General features: G+C 43.1%; 2 protein-coding genes across 13 annotated transcripts in view; both read right to left on the bottom strand.

Moving 5' to 3' along the window:
- ARHGEF12 (Rho guanine nucleotide exchange factor 12) overlaps positions 1–8,224 on the bottom strand; it is a 140,950-nt gene extending 132,726 nt beyond the window's left edge. For 4 of the 7 annotated variants that reach the window (XM_023644999.2, XM_023645002.2, XM_023645001.2 and 1 more), the window contains exon 1: positions 7,208–8,164. In XM_023644999.2, the coding sequence (XP_023500767.2) occupies positions 7,208–7,239 (32 nt within the window). In that variant the 5' untranslated portion in view covers positions 7,240–8,164. Of the gene's footprint in view, positions 1–7,207 lie in introns of all 7 variants that reach the window. The other 3 variants (XM_005611644.4, XM_023645000.2, XM_070273791.1) reach the window with 3 other exon arrangements.
- Positions 8,225–10,818: 2,594 nt separating this feature from the next.
- Positions 10,819–18,274, bottom strand: TLCD5 (TLC domain containing 5). Of its 6 annotated transcripts, none has more exons than XM_001503270.5 (3): positions 18,022–18,274; positions 15,786–15,985; positions 10,819–14,153 (listed from the first exon to the last, which is right to left on the bottom strand). In XM_001503270.5, exons 2-3 carry the CDS (start codon positions 15,982–15,984, stop codon positions 13,582–13,584), a joined length of 771 nt encoding a protein of 256 aa, XP_001503320.2. In that variant the 5' UTR covers position 15,985; positions 18,022–18,274; the 3' UTR covers positions 10,819–13,581. The 6 variants fall into 6 exon arrangements, with proteins under 6 accessions (XP_001503320.2, XP_070129912.1, XP_023500766.1 ...); XM_070273811.1 differs by having other exon boundaries at positions 15,786–15,960; positions 17,702–18,207; XM_023644998.2 differs by having other exon boundaries at positions 15,786–15,974; positions 18,022–18,119.
- Between the last annotated feature and the right edge of the window lie 451 nt (positions 18,275–18,725).

Here is an 18,725-nt window from a genome sequence, read left to right as displayed (position 1 = left end):
AAACTGGTGAATAAGCTTGATCTAGGTGTTTTGTGATGAACAAGCCTTAACTAGTACTATAGACAAGCTATCTACTCCACTAAGTTAACACATGTAGGATAAAATTATCAAGAAGAGTCAGAAGAAGGGAAAAAAAGAAAAAATTTCTAACCACGACTCTTGCAATGATTAAACAACACCAGAACAGTTACAGAAGTCAAGGTCCACAGAGTAACACTCTACTACATGAACACGTTTTTACTTAAATTTGAGCAATTTCTGAACATAGCAGTAACCTGCAACTATGATTAGGAACACATCTATGCTCTTCATCTTGGATCTCAAAGCACTTTACAAACATTAATTTAACTCTCATATCGCCTGAGAGGTAGATATTATACAACATTATAACCATCTATCCTGCCACTACAAAATATTTAAATACCCCTTCAGCAGTACTTGTCATGAGAAGGTCTTGCCCAAACAGCCAATAAAACAGGAAATAAGCTGACAGTGCATGTGCCACCAACAATCTCTGAAAAGATCAGACCTTCACCCACAAGAACCACTTCCTCTGAGTAAACCACAGAGACTGTACAGAGCAAACCACAACATATCAACTTGTGCCTGGAACACAGGCAGATAACCCATCTAGAATCTACGGGAGGCTATGTCTAAGCACCTTCACAAGATTTCTTATATGCATGTAGGTATATTCTGGGGACTTTTTATTCTTCAGCCACCTTCTGCATTATGATCAATTTCACAATTAATTTCTCCAGATGCTGATGAAGTCCACAGTCTTTTCACAATAGAATAATCTACATTTTCTGAATCCACAGAAGACCCACGAAATCCTCTGGTCTCTCTTGAGTGTATGAACCTAAAACCAGGACTTAAATGAAATATTTGACCAAAACTGTAGTCTCAGAGCAGTATCTTTAAATGACTACAATAGACTTTACAGCATCAGAAGAAAAAGCAGTCTAACAAGTGGCTAACCAACGCAAGCATTAACTAAACCAGGTTTTCTTAGGTATTTCCAGTCTCCTCGTAAGTTGTTACTCACAGTCTCAAGACAGGAAATCTAAGTTTTCATTGGCTATTAGATCTGCTGGTCTCTCAACACTGGGAAGCTACCCAGGCCTGTCATGTGACTATGATCTCAAAAACCAGGATTCATCATTTGAATAAGTAAAAGATTCTGTTTTGGCATGAATCTAAACTGTGAGCAGCACTGGTGCATGCTAATTCAATAAGGTAAACTTAGTGTATTTCTCCTTTCACTAAAAGTCTACAATGTACGCTTATGGCAGTCTAGGCAAAGCCTCTGACCTTCAGCACCATCATGTATTACCTCTGCAAAATTAAAGAGCTGAAAATATTTCTAGCCACTAGCTTCAAAGATTTCTCTTAGAGTTAGAAGCTGTCTTACCACTAGTAACAATTATTCTAAATACAGTGGAAAGACAGTAAAATGTTATTTCAATTTTAACTATAGTGCATTTTATTGGAAAAATACTGCTAAGCACTGCAGGTCTATTTCTTTTCACTAATATGTGGAAATAACAGAAAAAAATAAGATCAAACAAACAAAAATGTGGGGGAAAAAACCATACAATTTAAGGTAAGGCTGAAAAACCAGTGCAAAAAAAAAAAGAAGAGTAACAACTTCCAGATGTATCTCATCACACTGCAACAGATATTTTACTTTAGAGCTATAATCACATCTCTTCATTTACTTCTAAGTTCAGAGATGTTTTATCTTCACTTCTGATTGATTTTCAACCAAGAATGGCTCCTAATACTTATCATTTGTTTGCTACCTTTTTGTCACATAATTGATAACACCTTCTACATTAAGAGCATTCATATTTGAAAGAATCACTTTGCAAAGTCTTTTATAACATGAGTAATTGCTTAATTAGTCAATTTGGTAATTATGCTGTTTGTATAAATTTACTGTTTCTATTTGATTGTGACCTCTCCCAAATCCATTCTAAAAATGAAACAAAGTGATTTAAAATGATCTTGAGAATCTCTTTACCCATAATTTTGGGCTATGCCTAGAGAAGACCAAAGACCTCCTGAATTACAGTAAAACTACAGTTGGAACTTGCTGCTCTAGAACACGTGTAAAGATAAAATACAGAATATCACATTTTGTACTAGGAGAACATCTAAGGAAAAAAATCATTTTGTACTAGGAGAGCAATTGGGGGAAAGTTAATAAAATATTAAGAGGGACAGGTCGATTTTTAGACAACAATCAACAGCACATACAACATGGCTATGCAAGGAACAAGGGTGGGGGAGGGAAAAGGTGGCAGATAACTGTCTGAACCATTTATAGTCATACAAACATAAAATGGGAGGAGAGCATTATTTAGCCTGGTACAGCAAGTATATACAAGTAACAGGACAACTTAAAAGAAAAGTTTGACTTAAAGATCAAGAAAAACTTCCCGACTAAAAGATCTATCAGATTGTTGTTCAGTCTCCTGAGGAAGTGACGAGAGCTTTATCCTCTAGAGATACTTAAAATTAGAACAGATAAGGTACTAGAAAGCATCCTGTAAGAGAAAAATGAAATCCTGTAAGAGAAAAATCCAACTCTGACTTGGTCAGGTCGGACAGCTACTAAAGGAAAGTAGAAGAGAAAAAATAATATACATAGAAAGATGATAATTTAAAGTGAAAGTGGAGGACTTGAGAGCCAGAATCTAGGTTAAAATCTTGGGTCTGTCCTTTCCAGTTTTAGAATCTTGACTTAAACTCTGAGTTACCTAAAGTGTAAATGATGACCTGACCTATGCTGAGGAGAAAACATTTAAGTGCTAAAACATTATGCTACCATAGCACATTACACACCTAAAGGTATTTTACTCAAAGGAAACAGAATATTTATAATTTTGCTGATTTAAAATTTTCAGTTCAAAAACCACTATTTTGAAGACTCTTAATTATTAAAAGAGAAAGGAGCATGTCTTCAAATGAAGTTTTAAAACAGCATTAAAACCAAGTTTTAACAAATGAGACCAAATGAAGTTAAGCTCCCTGTTCTTCAAAATGTGGCATGGTCAATTTCTAGGAGATAAGAAATTATATGATAACAAATATCTCAAGTAACTTTGTCAGACAACTAAGATGTCTAAAAGAGTCTCTCCAATTACCTCTGGAAAACCATTAAAATATCCTGCCGTTTCTGTGACCCATATCAGCCTGGTAGGCAGGCAATTCATACCCATTTCCAGATGGCTTTCAGAAGAGGCAACCACATATGTTTACTCAAAGATTTTCCAACTATTTTCTCTGGGATCACAAGGCTCCACAGAAAAATATATAAAACCCACCATTTACAAGTTTCATCAATGTTTGCCTCAAATTTCATTTAAAGCGAAAATTCAAACTTAGTTTAAAAAAAAAACCCTACATGTTAACTCAATGTCATACAGTACATTTTAACAATTGGAAACCACCAATGTGTTAAGTGGTATTACCAGGTTAACATATTTTTGTAATGATTCAAATAAAGCTTCTCTTGCCATCTCACTGAATAATACGAACATCATATAAATGTGCCATTAATCAGGAAGACTATAGCTCTGTACTTTGTGAAAAATTTCCTTCAGACTGTACATGTTGACTCATGTACAACTGTACAAGTGAGGGACTATCGCATACCTCGATGAATCAGGATTTCATGCTGAACAACTAAAAGAAAAGACAACATAAAATTGAATACTAAAGCTAGCCCTGTGATCCTGATCCCCAATTTCAATTTTGTATTTATCAAACGACTGACCTTACAAGTAAATGTTACAAATAATTTCACCTTGCAAATGACTCAAGCAACCTTGAAAACAGCACACATACAGGAGTTTTTTGTTTTTTAATCAAAAGCATTATATGGCAATGCTGGCAGAAAAAGTATCGCGAATGAAAATGCTAATTTCTGGGTATATGCATATAAAATCACAGGCTTCCACACTTTAAAAGTTTGCTTAAGTTAAATAAGCTTAAAGCTGAACTCAATGCTAAGAAAATGTCAATATATCAAAAATCTTTATCTATAAACCAAAAACAACAACAAAACCCTTAAGTCCTAGACAAGACAAAGGTCCATTTATTTCAAGGTAGATCCTTACAACAAAATCCTACCCATATCATCCCTGAAAATTCACTGTTCTAGAATCTAGTCTGAAATCATTTAGTGAGTCCACTGAAAGAGCATGCTCTCCTGTCCATCTCTCAGAATAAATTCCGACTGCCATAGGATCCCTCAACTCTCAGAGACAGAAGACAGGCAGTAGGAGGATTGAAAACAATTAGGATATATTTTAGGACTGAACACAGCAATCAATGCAAACTGAAGAGCAACAATCAGATACTTCTGCCACTTTTTAAGTGCTGATTCGAAGAGTTGAAAAGTTGTCTCCAGATCTCACAGAAGTTACGAAGCAAGACACTGGATGGTATTCATAAACTGCCTGGATTTTTTTTTTCAACTGTTCAAATACACTACATAAAAACAGTAGCTACCATGAACATAGTGTGGGTTTTAAATTTATGACTATGCCTTTATAAAAAGGAGTAGGGGATCTGGGGAGTGGAAGATGAAAAGAAGGGAGTAAATGAATGTGTTAATTTAACTGCAAAATAATAACAGAATATAAAAGAGTTCTGAGTATCCAGAGTGACCAATCAGAGCCTAAACATAGCTGAATTCCATCCCAGCCCCAGCACGTCCCTAACACAAGAATAAAACCCTTCTTATCTTGTTCAGCCATGTGTCGCCTGCCACAAACTGCAAAACAGAACAACGCCCAAAACCAGCTAGTCTGATTTCAAGTGAGGACAGACTGACTCTGTAGTCAGAAGCACCACAATGAAAGAACTCTAAATCACACAGCTGGCCTGGTGGGTCTGCACACTCTACAAAACAAAGCCATACCACATACAGTACTTCAAACTTGAAAGGATCTTTAAAAAGCTACGCTAGCACTGTTAATTTGCCAAGAGCTCCAGAATCAGTAAAATATACCTACAGTGCACTGGAGTTAGACAGTGAGAAGAGAGGATGAGGTAGGTAAGGGCTGGGAAAAAGCTAGGAACTATTCTCTACTCCTAACTCTGTCAGGGCATTCCTGGCACAGAAATGAGACTAAACCAGTACTTCCGGATTTCACCCAACACATATTCAAATCAGGGACAACTACTCTCTTAAACAGCAAATGGATGCTAGATATTTACGGAATAATTTATGTTTAAAGAAAAAGTAATAGTCACATAAGAACAATTCTTGTTTAAAAAAAAAAAAGCAAGTAACACATTCCTAAGAAATAAATATCTATACTGTCTCAGAAGTGCATATTAAATTAAGCGGCTTGTAAAGTTTTTCTTCTTCTAAAAAATATATAAAATCAGGCAGCACCTGAACCAACTCAAGGATATTAATACCGTAAACCAATCTGCAGATTCGTCTTATACTTACAACATTCATCTCTTAATCCTTTGTGCCTAGCAAAGAACAGGCATTCAATAATTGCATGCTTACTTTATATTTATATTCACCTAAGTTATGAAAAGGACACAAATCCCAAGATTTTATTTCCAAGATAATGGAGAGAGGAAGAAAATCTCTGAGAAGCAAAGGGGAAGAAAAGTCATTACTTGGGTGCTTTTATGTGGAATGAGCTGGTGACCCTCAATTCTGCTTCTACAAAATTAAACACTCCTAGTATCGCAATGAAAACTACCAACACTACGTTAACAAGACTTCTTGTCTGAGGCTCAACAGAGAGGGCAAGAATCAAATGAGCCAGGAAAACAATTACCCACACACCCGTGGAAGTGACTTCTCAGAAGCAAAACATCCTGAAAGAAAAAGGAATGGGAATAACTAGGAAATGGAGATAAGCATTGTTGCCACTCATGTTAAATGTACTCTCAGAAAAGTTGAAAATTAAAACGCATTTAAAAAAAAAATACGCGAACAAAGAATAAATATAAATAGTTTAAATATTTCACGGAATCTTTTAAGTGAACATCCACGTGACACTGGAAAGCATCAACAGGAAGAGGAAGTTCTGTTTCTGGAGTGGCTGTTATGGTATGATAATGGAATCTGGCCCGTTGAAAATCAACAAATGAGTCTTACAATTGGGTGAAACTCATTAGGAAATTCAAGTACTTTCTGCAGGAGCACTACTGTTGCACTTTTCATCAAAGCGCCTTCTTTGGCCCCCTAATTCAGTTATTTGATCTTGTTCTTTTTTAATGATGTAATAGTTTGAAGGATAACTTAAAAAAAAAAGTGACAGAAATTTGGGACCAGGATACAATGTCATAAATAAATTGAGAAATAAAATGTAGTAAAGGAATTAATATGCTTTTACTGCTTAACCTATTATTCCAAAGAATAACTCTTAAGAGTAAGGGAACTCCACTTAAACCACAAATGGTCTCCCTCAATTCACCAAACACCAGGAGGCAACACAGATAAGCACTACTATAAAAGACTCACAAAACTCAACAAATCCACCTGCCACACTTGTACCACAACATTCACTTAGGGTTTGTATCCCTTAAATGCAAACGTCCCTGGAAGATGAAACACTAAAAGTGCAATAATTAAAATTAAACCCCATGAATCTTCCTCGCCTTTTTTTTAGCTCCTTGACATTGCCCCCAGCAAGAGCCTGTGATTTACTGATAATTTCAACATTGTGGAAAATTATTAGAGAATAAACACTGTGCAGGTCAATACTTAAAGGAGATCAAGTTCATAAATTCTTATGCAGCAGTCTCAAACTAAAATTCACAAATAGAAATTCCTAAAAAGTAACAGTGTCTGGAAACAACAGGACAGAAGTAAAACTGATGATGCACCAATACCCCAGCTGACTTCGGGCACTGACCTTCACCCAAAATGACCTTCCTCTGGTTCCAAGTACAGAATCCTAATGCACACTACAGAGAGAAGACCACAATCATGGTTTTACCTACCCCTTCTCTGAGAATCTGGAGGAAAGTTTCCCTCCAGAAAAAACTACATTTCCAAATTCAATCAACCGGGGAACTTGGCAGCAACCCTAGACTAATTGCAGAGCTCGGAAACAAGCTTCTCTCCTGCGCCTGTCAACGCCACTGGTCAAAGGCAATCAGACTCTCCTGCTAGGTCGGGCGAATCCAGGAAGGCTAAGCGCAGGGGGGGCTTCATACCAACCTGTCGGTGATGGTAGACTGTGTGCCACTCATTGGGGCCCTTGGCGAGAGGTCCTCCTTTTATCCAACTTGCATTTTACAGTAGCACCTCCACCCCACCCCCAGTGCTCTGGGATCAGGCCCGACTCCGCAAGGGACACAAAAGTCCAACTCAAAACTCCATGCAGTCATCTAGAACGTCCGATGGGAAGGGGTCAAGGAAAGGGGATGTGGGGTGGAGCAAAACAAGTTATTTCCCCAAACAACCCGACAAAGTCTGCCAGAAGGCGAGTTCTAGAGCTCGAGAGCAATCCTCGAGGAGGCACAAGGAGAAAACTTCGTCACCGAGGGAAGTCGGCGAACCGCAGGGAAGGGGCCCGGGAAGCCCTCCGGGGCCGGGGCGGGATCCGCTCGCGCTGGGTGTCGGCGCCTCCTCCGGAGTCTCGGGGCCTGCGCGTCCCGCTGCCGCAGGGCCGACCCTCCCGTCTCCGCTCTATCTGGGGTCGCCGGCCGCTCGTGGCCGCAGCCCCGGCCGCATCTCGGGCCGCCCCGCGCCAGGCTCGCGCGGCTCCATGTCCCCGGGCCGGGGAAGCCCTCTCGTCTTCCTCGCCGCCCCCACGGGGTGCGGGGGCGAGCGCGGGTGCCGGGGGCGCGGGTCCCGCGGCCAAGGGTGACAGGAACCTGGTCTCAGCGCCGCGGGCTGCTCCCCATCCCACGGAGGCCCGGACTCTTCCGCAGTCGGCAGAGGCGGCGGCGGCTCCTCCCCGACGCGCCGGGAGGCGGCGGTTCCAGCGAGGGGCGGGAGGTTCCCGTCCGGCCCGGCCTGGAAACACCGACCCCGGAGGCCGGCGGCGGCGGCGGCGGCGGCGGCAGCGACTCGCAGCGCAGGGCCGGCTCGCCGGGTCCTGGGGCCCTCGCGGGAGCGCGCGCGGCGGGCGGAGGAGGCCGGCGGCGGTGGGGCCGCGCGACCCTCGCAGGCGCGCGCACGGGTTCCGGTTCCGGTTCTGTCTTCCTAGCCCCAGCCGCGGCCTGCGCGAGCGAGCTCGTCCCCTCCCCCGCCGACTTTTTTTGGCCTCCTCCCCTCAGACTTCGGGAAGCCGCCTCACCCGGGATCCCTCCGCGGCGCGCACGGCCGCCGCACCGCCCGCGCCGCCCGCGCCGCCCGCCGCCCCCGCTCCCCCGCCTCGAGGTCACGCCGCCCCCGTGCGGACGCCTCCGCCGGAGTCGTGGTGGGGAGAGCGGCAAAGTAGTTCTGCCGCGCGGAGGGAGGTGGGACAGTAGGACCCCGAGAGTTTCTTCAGGCAACCCACCGTCGCCCCCGGGGCCCTGGGAAAGCTGCGTGTCTGTAGTTTGAAGTCTAGATTGTACTAACGCAGCTTTAACCGGAGGCCGCCAGAGCGCGCCCCCAATCTCGAGGATTTCGGGCTGAGAGTCTCTTTGGAAAACACCCGACCCCTTGTCCTAGAAACTTATTCCTTGAGGGAGTGTACTTGTTCCGATTTCCTGGTAACATGTATAGGCTGCTTTTGACCGATGGAAGCGAGCTTAGGTCCAGGGTCCCGGACACTGCCCCTCTCTTCCGAAGCAAACCCCAGCAAAGAGCCGTTTGGGCCTTGGCCGCTCACCTGGGGCACCTGCTGGCCTCGTTCCGGGACCGAGGCCGCCACGCACACTGACTGCCTGGTTGCCTGGGGAGGGTCGGAGGACAGGGCTGTGTAGGGCTGGGGAGAAAGAGTTTGGGAATTGGAGCCGCGATTGCTTGGGATAATACTGCTTTTAGGCTGCTTCTGCTTTGGCAAAATGAAATGCATTATTTGCCAGATGAGAAAGCATGATGCCTTCCACAGCGACTTAAGCTTGCCTGTGGAAAGAAATGGGAGCAGAAAATACAGTCTTTATCCGATACATGGCATTACAGTTCTCTTTGAAGAGTTCCCAAATATCTTTTCAGTTTCTTTCCTACCGCGTAGATAGATTTAGATATCTGTCTAGTTTTATGATTGCATAATTTGCTAGTGTAGCAGTTTAAGCACAATGTGCAATTTAGTTCTTCAGTTCCAACCTTCCAGGTCTAAAGCGGCTGTCCCTTTATCCAAGTATTTTCAGACTTTTGAGTTTAAACCTGAATTGGTGGTCTTCAGCCTTTTTTGTGGCAATCAAGTGGCAACGCAAATGTAAGTCTCAGGGGATGTGGAGAGGGGAAACAATTACAATGAACTCTTAACAATGCTGTTTATAGAAGTCAATCTACAACAGTTCATGAAAGGATCATGGTCCCTGAATAGATGCATGAGCTAAGGCTGACGTTAGAACGGGGTAAAAAAAGGATAAGATAAACAGAGGCCAAAGATGACTCTTTATTGTTTGATTTTTGTAAGTCCAGGACACAGCCAGCTAATTTTGTAATGTTTATTTTGGGAAAGAACAGAAGCAGATTAGGGTTCCGGGCCACTTTCCTAATGATCAGACCAGGACACATTGCCACCTGCTGGTGTACCCTAACATGATAATTCTGTCCTGAAAAACTCTTCATTAAATTATTTTCTACATATAACTGGAAAGAGCTCCCTCCATCTATATATACAATGACCAAAATGCAACCTTATCTCCAAACGTATCTTTCTTAAACATAAAATATCTTTTTTGCCCTATTCTAATAATTGTACAGTGTAGCTATCAAATTAATTGGACCCAGTGACTCATCAAATTATGCATTTTAAAAATTGGTTCCCCTCTTCCCTTCAAGACTGCCTCACTACTTGAGCTTCAGAAATAAAACAAACTGGGAAAGTTTCCTAATTCACCTTCTCTTCCTTGCATACAAAACCTCTTGGCAGACTGCTTTCAAGATCTTTCCAAACTTAAACAGACCCAAAGTTCTAGCTGTGAGCAAAGAAGGCATTTGCTGTGGGAAAGCTTCAGAAGACGGTAAGCAAAGGATTTAATTAAGCCAGTGGTTCATTCCAGAACTATTTTTTTCTTAATGATGAAAACCTCTATATTCACCCACAAAGCGCTAACAGGAAAATGTCCCTGAAAGCCTCTTTACAGCTGTTGGAAGCTCTAGACTGTTCTAAAGTCTCTATCTGAAGAATGCCTTCAGAAAAGTCACACTAATCTACGTAGAACACACTCCCCAGGGTCATTAGTTCTTGGCCTAGAAAAATGAAATTGGTGACACAAACCACCGTGCCTGCTCTTTGAGGAGGTTTTCCAGTGGGGGTTATTCTAACCCACATTCCCCTCCCCTCATCCATTCTTTCAACGTGCTTATTGAGCACCTACTCTCCTGACACTGTTCTAGGCGTTGGAAGCACAGTCCCGAAGAAAGTCGAAGGCCCTGTCTTCATGGAGCCCACTCAACATCATCATTTTCAAGGCAGCTGCCCACAGGTGGCCAAATAAGAAAGAAATTAAGTTCTTCCTCTCTCTTTTGGCAAACTGTTTTCTGTATGTCGATTATTGCTCCTAAAAGTAAAGAATGGTAGGAATGGTTGATGACAAGCAGCAGATAAGAGTTATTTCACTGATATGTATAAATATGGGTCAACATTTCTACAGGCCAAAAGACATTTTTTTTTTTTTTTTACTTCTTGCAAAAACTACAACAAAGATATAAAGGCAGACTCTGGGTTGATAAAAAGTTGTTTATTTTTATAAAATTTAGTACAAATCTTACTGAAATATAAATCCTTCTTGAGCAGTGTTAGTAATTATTACATAGTAATCCAAATGCAAATGAGTCCTGCACTTGGTCTGACCACACAAGTGAATTAGCCCTTCATTTACCTGTGATGTAAAAACTCAGCATCTTAACTGCTGAGTCATCTTTATTTCTCATTTCTCCCTCAGAGAGTTTCCTTCATAGGTATGAGCTGCAACATCAAGAATAGCTGAAATGAGGAAATCTCTTTCCCTTAGCATTATTTAGGTTTCTCAAAATTCAAAAAAACTACATACATTCCCATGAGAGTACCCCACAACAGCAAGATCTGCAATCCCTTCATTTCTGAAGAGTAGGGAGAAAGAATTGGTACCAGATTAAGCCTATTCATTTGGCTGGTATGGAACAGGTTACCCTGTGCCCAAATTCAAGAGCCAGCTTTTCCTTTTTCTTTTTTTTTTTTTTTAAGCTCATGCGCCAAGCCACTCTTTTTTACTAGGCTTTTGCTAAAATCAGCACTCCCCGGCATCCTACTTTGACCACAAATTTGTTGGAAGGAACCTAACCAGCATTTTAGGGATACTGATCGTAGACAAAAAGAGATAGAGATGCTACCGTCAGATTATTTCCATGGCCAGCAAAACTCTTTAACCAAATGACAGTCATTTGAGAAGACTCACTGTCAACATGCCTTTTCAAGTTGCTTTTCCCAGAGCAATGATGACTTTACGTGGTTCCAACCACTCCGTCATGCCTGGCCAATGATATCCATTTTCAAGACCACTCATTAGGTTGGGATTACCAGTCACCATAGGATGGGCTCACACTTCCTACTGACCTTCAGCCTTGACTTCAAGAACCCCATACACTGGCTCACCAACTGAGCTAATCAGTCACCATGGGCCTCAATAACATAGTCAAATAAATAAGTAAACAACAAATATATAAATAAATAAATACTTCATTTTTTTCATAAAAGCCCTACGTTAAAGACCTCCCTTAATAAAATGCCACATATTGTCTCTATGAAATACACAATGGGGTATTTCATTCATTCACAACAGGGTTTAAACTGAGGCATAGAGTAAACAAGCGACCTGCCCAAATGATCTGGCAAGTGAGTAGCAATATTAGTTAAAAGAGCCCAGGAATTCTTGATTCCTATCCCCTTGTTCTGTGCTTACACTCTTGCTTTTCCTAGGTGAGATTAGAGACTATCACACTAAAAAATATTTTTTCCTTCCAAGACTGGCCTTGTCATAACATTCTGTCCATAGACACTGGCACCTTTTTCCGAGAAAAAGAAAAAGTTGTAAGAGGACTAAAAGGGAATGTATCCGAAATGCAAAAAAATTAGCCTCATCCCCCTGAGGCCAGGACACACTTTGGTTCTCTGGGTCTAGCCTGCAGTGTGCACAGCAGAGCTGAAACCTGAACTGTCATCTCAAGCTCAGTGGAATCCACAGGGTAAATCCCTATGGAATTTAGTCACAGCCTCTCATGCCTACGAGATTAATGCACAAAGCCCTGAGAACTGGCATGGTTTTCCTGGTTGGGCAGAACCCGTACAACAGGACTCGGTAAATCTGCCCACACCTCATTCATCTCTCATCCAAAGCCCTGGCTCTATGGTTTTTGTGCAGAAAGAGTTAACATGGCAGGACTGAACTGCTCTCCTTGGAAAGGCTGCTTGCAAGGCTGGCCCTTGGCTGGCATCTGGGAGCTTAGATTTCGGGAGAGCTCCCACCCTTAACTGATAAGACTGGCTCACTGTGCCTAAACTGTTTGTGCAAATATGGTTTATGCTGAATACCTGCTTTCCTGTTGGGAGTCAGGAATTTTGCTACCCACCAGGCAAAGGCTGCCTACATGACCAGCCCCCAATAAAAACCTTGGGCACTGAGTCTCTAATGAGCTTCCTTGGTGGACATTTCACACCTATTGTCGGAAATCGTTGCTAGAAGAATTAAGCACGTCCTGTGTGATCCCACTGGGAGAGGGCTCCAGAAGCTTAGGCCTGGTTTCCCCTGTACTCTGCCCCAGGTGCTTCTTCTCTTTTCTGATCTGTCTTTGTATCCTTCCCCTATAATAAAGCAATGAGTACTACTATGTACTGAGTCTTGTGAGTCCTCCTAGCGAACCTGAGGGTGGTCGTGGGGACCCCAGATGCAGTTGGTACAGGGATGCTCAGTAAGTAACCCATCACCACTGCCACAGCTTCACCCCCATCCTTCTCTCATCCTCTGTCCCCTTCGTTTAAGCAGATTCAATCCCCTGATCTAATGGTCAGAATGTCAAAGGCATTCTTCTTCCTGGAAGTTCCTCCCTTTTTAGTAAATGGGGTGAATTATTATAAATTGCTACATGGAAAGTGTTGAAGGAGTCACTTCTCAAAGGAATAAGGAAGAAAGAGCAGTAATCTTTTTCGAGTTCCTTTCTAAGCTGTCTGACGATCCAGCCTCCTAGCGACGAGAGGACCCAGGGTCACCACAGACTAAAAGGGATGCAGCAGTGCTCACCTCACAGTTCTGACTGATGCACAACTACCACTGAGGAGGAGTCGCACTTTCTACAACTGTGCGATGGTAGAAGTTAGTGTTTTAATACTGGTATGTGCCGCACTCGAAGACCAACCAAACTGATCAAGACATTTAGCCCTTTTTAGAAACCTAAGTTTGTTATAAGCGTGATTCCGTAACAGCCATATTTCCAACCTGGTTCCCACGGCTGACTTAACCCAATCCATTATCTGGAGCAAGCCTTGGCGAGTGCGTCTTGACATGTCCATTACATTTTCGCTGCCACTCCTCACTTCGCCTGCTTCTCCAGGCATGGTACTTCTTGATGCTTTTCCTCCATGCAAAGCGCCAGATGCTAACCATGAAACACCAAGACACAGCATACATCGCTACTCCCCCAACCTTTACAAACCACTTGGGCTTGGGTGAGACCATTTCACAGTAAAGGAGGCGAGCTCCTACGCCAATCCTCACTCCGGTGAACAGAGCCACAAAGAGGAAGTCCACCACATCTCCAGTGAAACTGTGGTAGTGCCCTGTTTCACGGAGAAACCAGCGCATCTGCAGCAAGGGGTTGGTAATCTCACTTCCAAAGAGGACTGCATTGACCTCTGTGCCTGACTCTCCAAGCACCAGGGCCATGATGATGCCCAAGATACTCAGTGTGTGGTGAGCCAGCATCAGGGCACCCTCAGACTGGAAGTAGATGCACCAGCCCAAGTCGAAGATGAAGTAGCCCAAGGTGAGACACAGAACGTGCACTTGGAGAGGTGTATTAGGTGAGCCTGAAATAAACCAAGATAGAAGCAAATTGAGTGACTGGCAATTGTGCTACCTTGCAGAGGGATCCTATGTTGTCGTCTCTCAAACCTTTTTGAATCACTGAAAGCAAAAACAATGGCAGGAACATGCTTTTTAATGACAACAAAAGACTAAAATCTAAAAACTTGGTCTTTCTCAAAGCAAACAGCGTTACAGGCCCCAGGAAATGTTCTGATGAATCAGATCTCAATGAGTGATTCAAGCATCAGCAATTATCTCAGCGTCCTTTCTGTGTAGCAGCATAAAATAGAGTTATTTTGTTCTTTCAGTTAAAATCCTACATGGCTTCTTTCTTTTATTTTATTTTACTTTTTTTTACCAGCTAAAGGTCTGTTTCCAGATTCTTTTAGTTATGCTGTCCTGGGTGTCAGATTAATTTCTTAGCTTAATGGATTGGATTATTGGGCACTCGTGGTCCTAACTGATCTTGAAACTGGACTCTGGAAAGAACCCCAGAAGTTAGTGTGTTCCCGTGTCCAAGACAATAGCGTGCAAGGACCTGACATGTTTGACTCCATTAGAAGCCATCATATAAAACTTAAAGCCTAAGAGTTACTTTCATATCAGTTTGACAGTTTTGGGGAAAACTCGGAAGCTCAATATGTGAATCCAAGGAAATTTTTTTAAAAACAGAATCTAAGGAATTGAAAAACAATCATATTCTAGAGACTTGGGGACTGAATTCTGGCCCCTCAAAATTGAAGCCCTAAGTCCGGTACCTCAGAATATAACTCTATTTGGGGATAGGACCTTTAAAGAGGTAATTAAGTTAAAATGGGGTCATCAGGGTGGGCACTAATCCCATGTGACTGGTGTCTTTATAAAACTAGGAGATTAGGACACAGACACACACGAAGGGAAGACCATGTGAGGACACAGCAAGAAGGTAGCCATCTGCAAGCAAAGGAGCGAAGCCTCAGAAGAAACAAAATTGGCCAACACCTTGATGTTGAATTTCTAGCCTCCTGAATTGTAAGAAAATAAATTTCTGTTGTTTAAGCTACCCAGTCTGTAGCATTTTGTAATGGCAGCCCCAACAAACTAATACAGGGGATATGATTTTTGTACTCTAAGGAAGTAGCACTCATACATCTAGCAGCTTAAAAATTAATATAACTGGCCCAGATAATGAGGCATTGCTTACCATCATCTATTTGATGGTAAATGCATACAACACAGTGTTACGTAACAATTAAAAAGGACAGCTATATACACAGACATGGAAAGATGATGTCCTTCGAATACACAATCAAGTAACAATTGCAGGTTACCAAAAAGTATATATAATACAGTCTATTTGTGTCTGTTTGGGGGCGACAGTGGATGTTGATATTGGCTTTACTTGTACATTCCAATCAATTAAATTGAAGCACTTAAAATTTGTTTTAAAAGTAGAGAGTTATGAAAACAGAAACCATAGGTAACATACACAATATCAGAGTTAACACTGAAGACGAATGAAGACTCCCAATACAAATTATAATGCTAATTATTCTTCAATACTGTACAAATTCTGTGAAAAAGTCCCATCTTTCTAAGACTACCCCCCAAATGATGAATCCCTAAGGGAAAATCCTCTACTGTCTCCCACCTACCTGGGTGGGTAAAAGGCCAAGGGCCATCAATGAAGCCAATATAAGCAGAGAGGCCTATAGAGAGGACTCCATGGGTGAAGGTAACCAGGCGGCAGCTCCACTCATAGCTTCGGTGCTTAGTCAGGCGGCAGAGAGAAATGTAGAGCGAGAGCCAGCCCCCCAGGCTGCACAGCACCTGCAGACACAGAGCTAATGCCATCCTATGATGAAAAGACCGAAACCAGAAAAACAAAGGAGGCACCCTAAGAAAACAGCATTGGGTCAATTTGTGTATAATCTTCATTTCTACTCTAGAATAGTATAAAAATATTGCCTTCGCTGAAACCCTTCTTCCTTATCTGCATAGTCAAGAATCTTCTGTTTAAGTGTGGCTGTATTTCTGACTCCGTGTTCCTTAGAGATAACATGTTGGCAGCTGTTAAAAGCTGTAAACTGAAAACCAGACCTGCCTTCTGAGTTAGTAGACTGTCTAATATAACATGTGGTTACGATGAGTAAATGTCAATCATCATAACCAGCCAGTGATGACTGACCTTGGAAAATGATACACAAGTAATATAATACATGTATTAGATAACGTGTTCACATTTCAAGAGTCCCAATAAGAAGCTCTCATGAAAAAAATACCGCCACCACTTGTGGTCTCGACTCGATAGGTCATATGACACATGGCAGTTTCATGTGGTTTTAAGCTGATACTGAACTCAAGTGATGTTTGGATGTGGGTCACAGGTTTATCAGCAACATCGAAACTTGAGGTAAACCTAAATATAGCGCTAAACAAAGACTCCAGATATCTTGGAAGGAAAAAAGTAAAATAAAATCCTAGTCCTATTCAGTTCTGAAATCCAACTCAGAGATTTACCAAGAGGGAAGCAGAAGGATTTGAAGTACAAAAGGAGAGTTTTTGTTGAGATACAAAAATATCTTTAAGGCAATTATTCAGTTAAAAATGAAACAAAGTCACAAAGCTACACTTCGAAATTTTTACGGGTGACAAATATATCAGGATAAGAACTATCGTGACTGAGTCAATTTAGTCATACAGGACTAAAAAATAACTAAGATGCTGTTATTAATATTCATTAGCCCTTCTATTGAAAGGAGGAATGAAACAGTCAAAAACATTTCAGATATCTGTCTCATCTCAGCAAGAATCTTCCGCATGGCTACACTGCTTAACCCTATTCTGACAAGTGAAATAGTATCTGTGGACCAACACACTCAATACACAAGCCACTCCCAAGAATGCTATCCAGAGAGGGCTTGATGAAGGTCAAGTTCTGTACAGCTCATCTGAAATCAGATTTGTAGTCAAGAGAACAGCAGACGTCAATCATAGACGAGTTCCTATTCTGTCTCTGCCCCTAACCAGCCATAAGAGTGCCGGCAAATCACCTCAATTGAAAAAAAAAGAAGAAAAGAAAAGAGGGTTGAAAAATTCTATAATCCAGTCCAGTTCTAACAAGCAGTTCCGAGATAAGTTTTGTAAAACGTCTAGGCCAGTTTTCAGAGCAAGGGCCAGAAATACAAAGTACCCAGAGTGAAAAGAACAGTCCTCCCTCATTTCCTTTCAAAGGCCAGGGTCACCGGCCAGTAATGCGGATCAGCTCATTTGGATATGCCGATTAGTATTTTTAGAGTCCTCTTCCCTGAATCCTAATTCCCTGGCAGAACAGAGGAAACAGTAGTCCATTTACAAACATTTCAATAAAAGAAGAGACATTTGTAAATGGAGGATACAACTCTGTGACCTTGGGAAAGTCACTCCATCTCTGGGTTTCGGCTTTTTACTCCAGGGTAAAGGAATGGCAGGGTATTTAGATGGCCATTCCAGCTCAGAATTCCAAGGCTCCGGGCCTCGCTCCTCCCGTTCCAGGGCCAGATTCGGGAGGAGGAGCGCGGGGCGGGCCCACCTGGCTCTCGGCCTCGGAGCAGGCGTGGCTGGGGCGAGCAGCAACCTCAGGCGGCTCGCAGGCGTGGCGAGCGCATCTCCCCTGCACCGGCCTGCGGGCTGTGGCCAAGCCCGGCTCGGGCACACCTGAGCCCGGCCGCTGTGCGGGCATCCGTGCGGGCGCCGAGCCTGGCGCAGACAGGCCTCCAGCTCCCAAGACAGGAGGAGGCCCCGTCCCCTCGGAGGCCAGACCATCCGCCCGCCTCCTTCCCCACCAGCGGGCCGGCAGGTCCGGAGCCCAGCCCGGCCGCGGGAGCTGGGCGGTTCGCGCCGCGCGGTTACCTGGCCGAGCGCCCCGGGAAGCCTCGGGCGCTTGGGCCCCTAAGCTTGGGGCCCGGATCCCGCGAGCAGGAAGCAGCGGAAAGAGGGAGAGAGGATGAGGCTCTGACGGTGGAGGAGGAGGAGGAGCCGGGGGTCTGGGGGCACCTGGTGGCTGGGAGGACGGAGCGCAGAGCCGGAGCTGGACGAGGCAAGGTTCCTAAGGGAGCCGGAGGGTTCTCCTTCGCGCAGGGCTCAGTGTGCGTGTGTGTGTGTGTCCGTGTGATCTACTGGTGACGTGAGATCTGCAGGCTGTTGTCCTTGTTTGTTTGTTATTCTCTGTTTGAGTAATTATCCATACCCCCCCCCCCCGCCCCCACCAGGAGACAGCCCATCCAATACCGGTTGTTGAGCACCCACTAAGAGCCTCACTCCTACTAGGCACTGTGAGAGATGTAAGACATAGTCCCTGCCCCTCATGCTTGAGCCTAAATTGTGAAACAAGCACGCAAATAACTAATTCCCAGGAAAAGCCTCAGGCCTGGGAATTAGAAGTTACTCATCATTTCAGCCCTGTCACCAACTTGACAGTAGAGTAGTATAAGGCTTAAGAATAAACCTGGTTTGGTTACTGGGCAAGTTTTAACTTTTCTGTGCCTCAGTTTTCTCATTTGTAGAATGAAAATATTAATAAGACTTATCTCCTAAGGTTATTGTAAGAATTTTAC

Source organism: Equus caballus, chromosome 7, assembly GCF_041296265.1.
Source record: "Equus caballus isolate H_3958 breed thoroughbred chromosome 7, TB-T2T, whole genome shotgun sequence".
Taxonomy (NCBI): Eukaryota; Metazoa; Chordata; class Mammalia; order Perissodactyla; family Equidae; genus Equus; species Equus caballus.
This window is presented reverse-complemented; position numbering and strand designations above follow the sequence as displayed.

What these genes read in the sequence shown, in the direction of transcription:
- TLCD5 (XM_014741355.3), bottom strand. Translation starts at nt 17,934, where the DNA reads ATGGTCTGGCCTCCGAGGGGACGGGGCCTCCTCCTGTCTTGGGAGCTG. An exon ending in GCTCCGAGGCCGAGAGCCAG is followed by an intron (nt 15,986 to 17,701) that starts GTGGGCCCGCCC and finishes TTTTCATCATAG; the next exon opens with GATGGCATTAGCTCTGTGTC. An exon ending in TTGGCCTTTTACCCACCCAG is followed by an intron (nt 14,154 to 15,785) that starts GTAGGTGGGAGA and finishes GGTTTATTTCAG; the next exon opens with GCTCACCTAATACACCTCTC.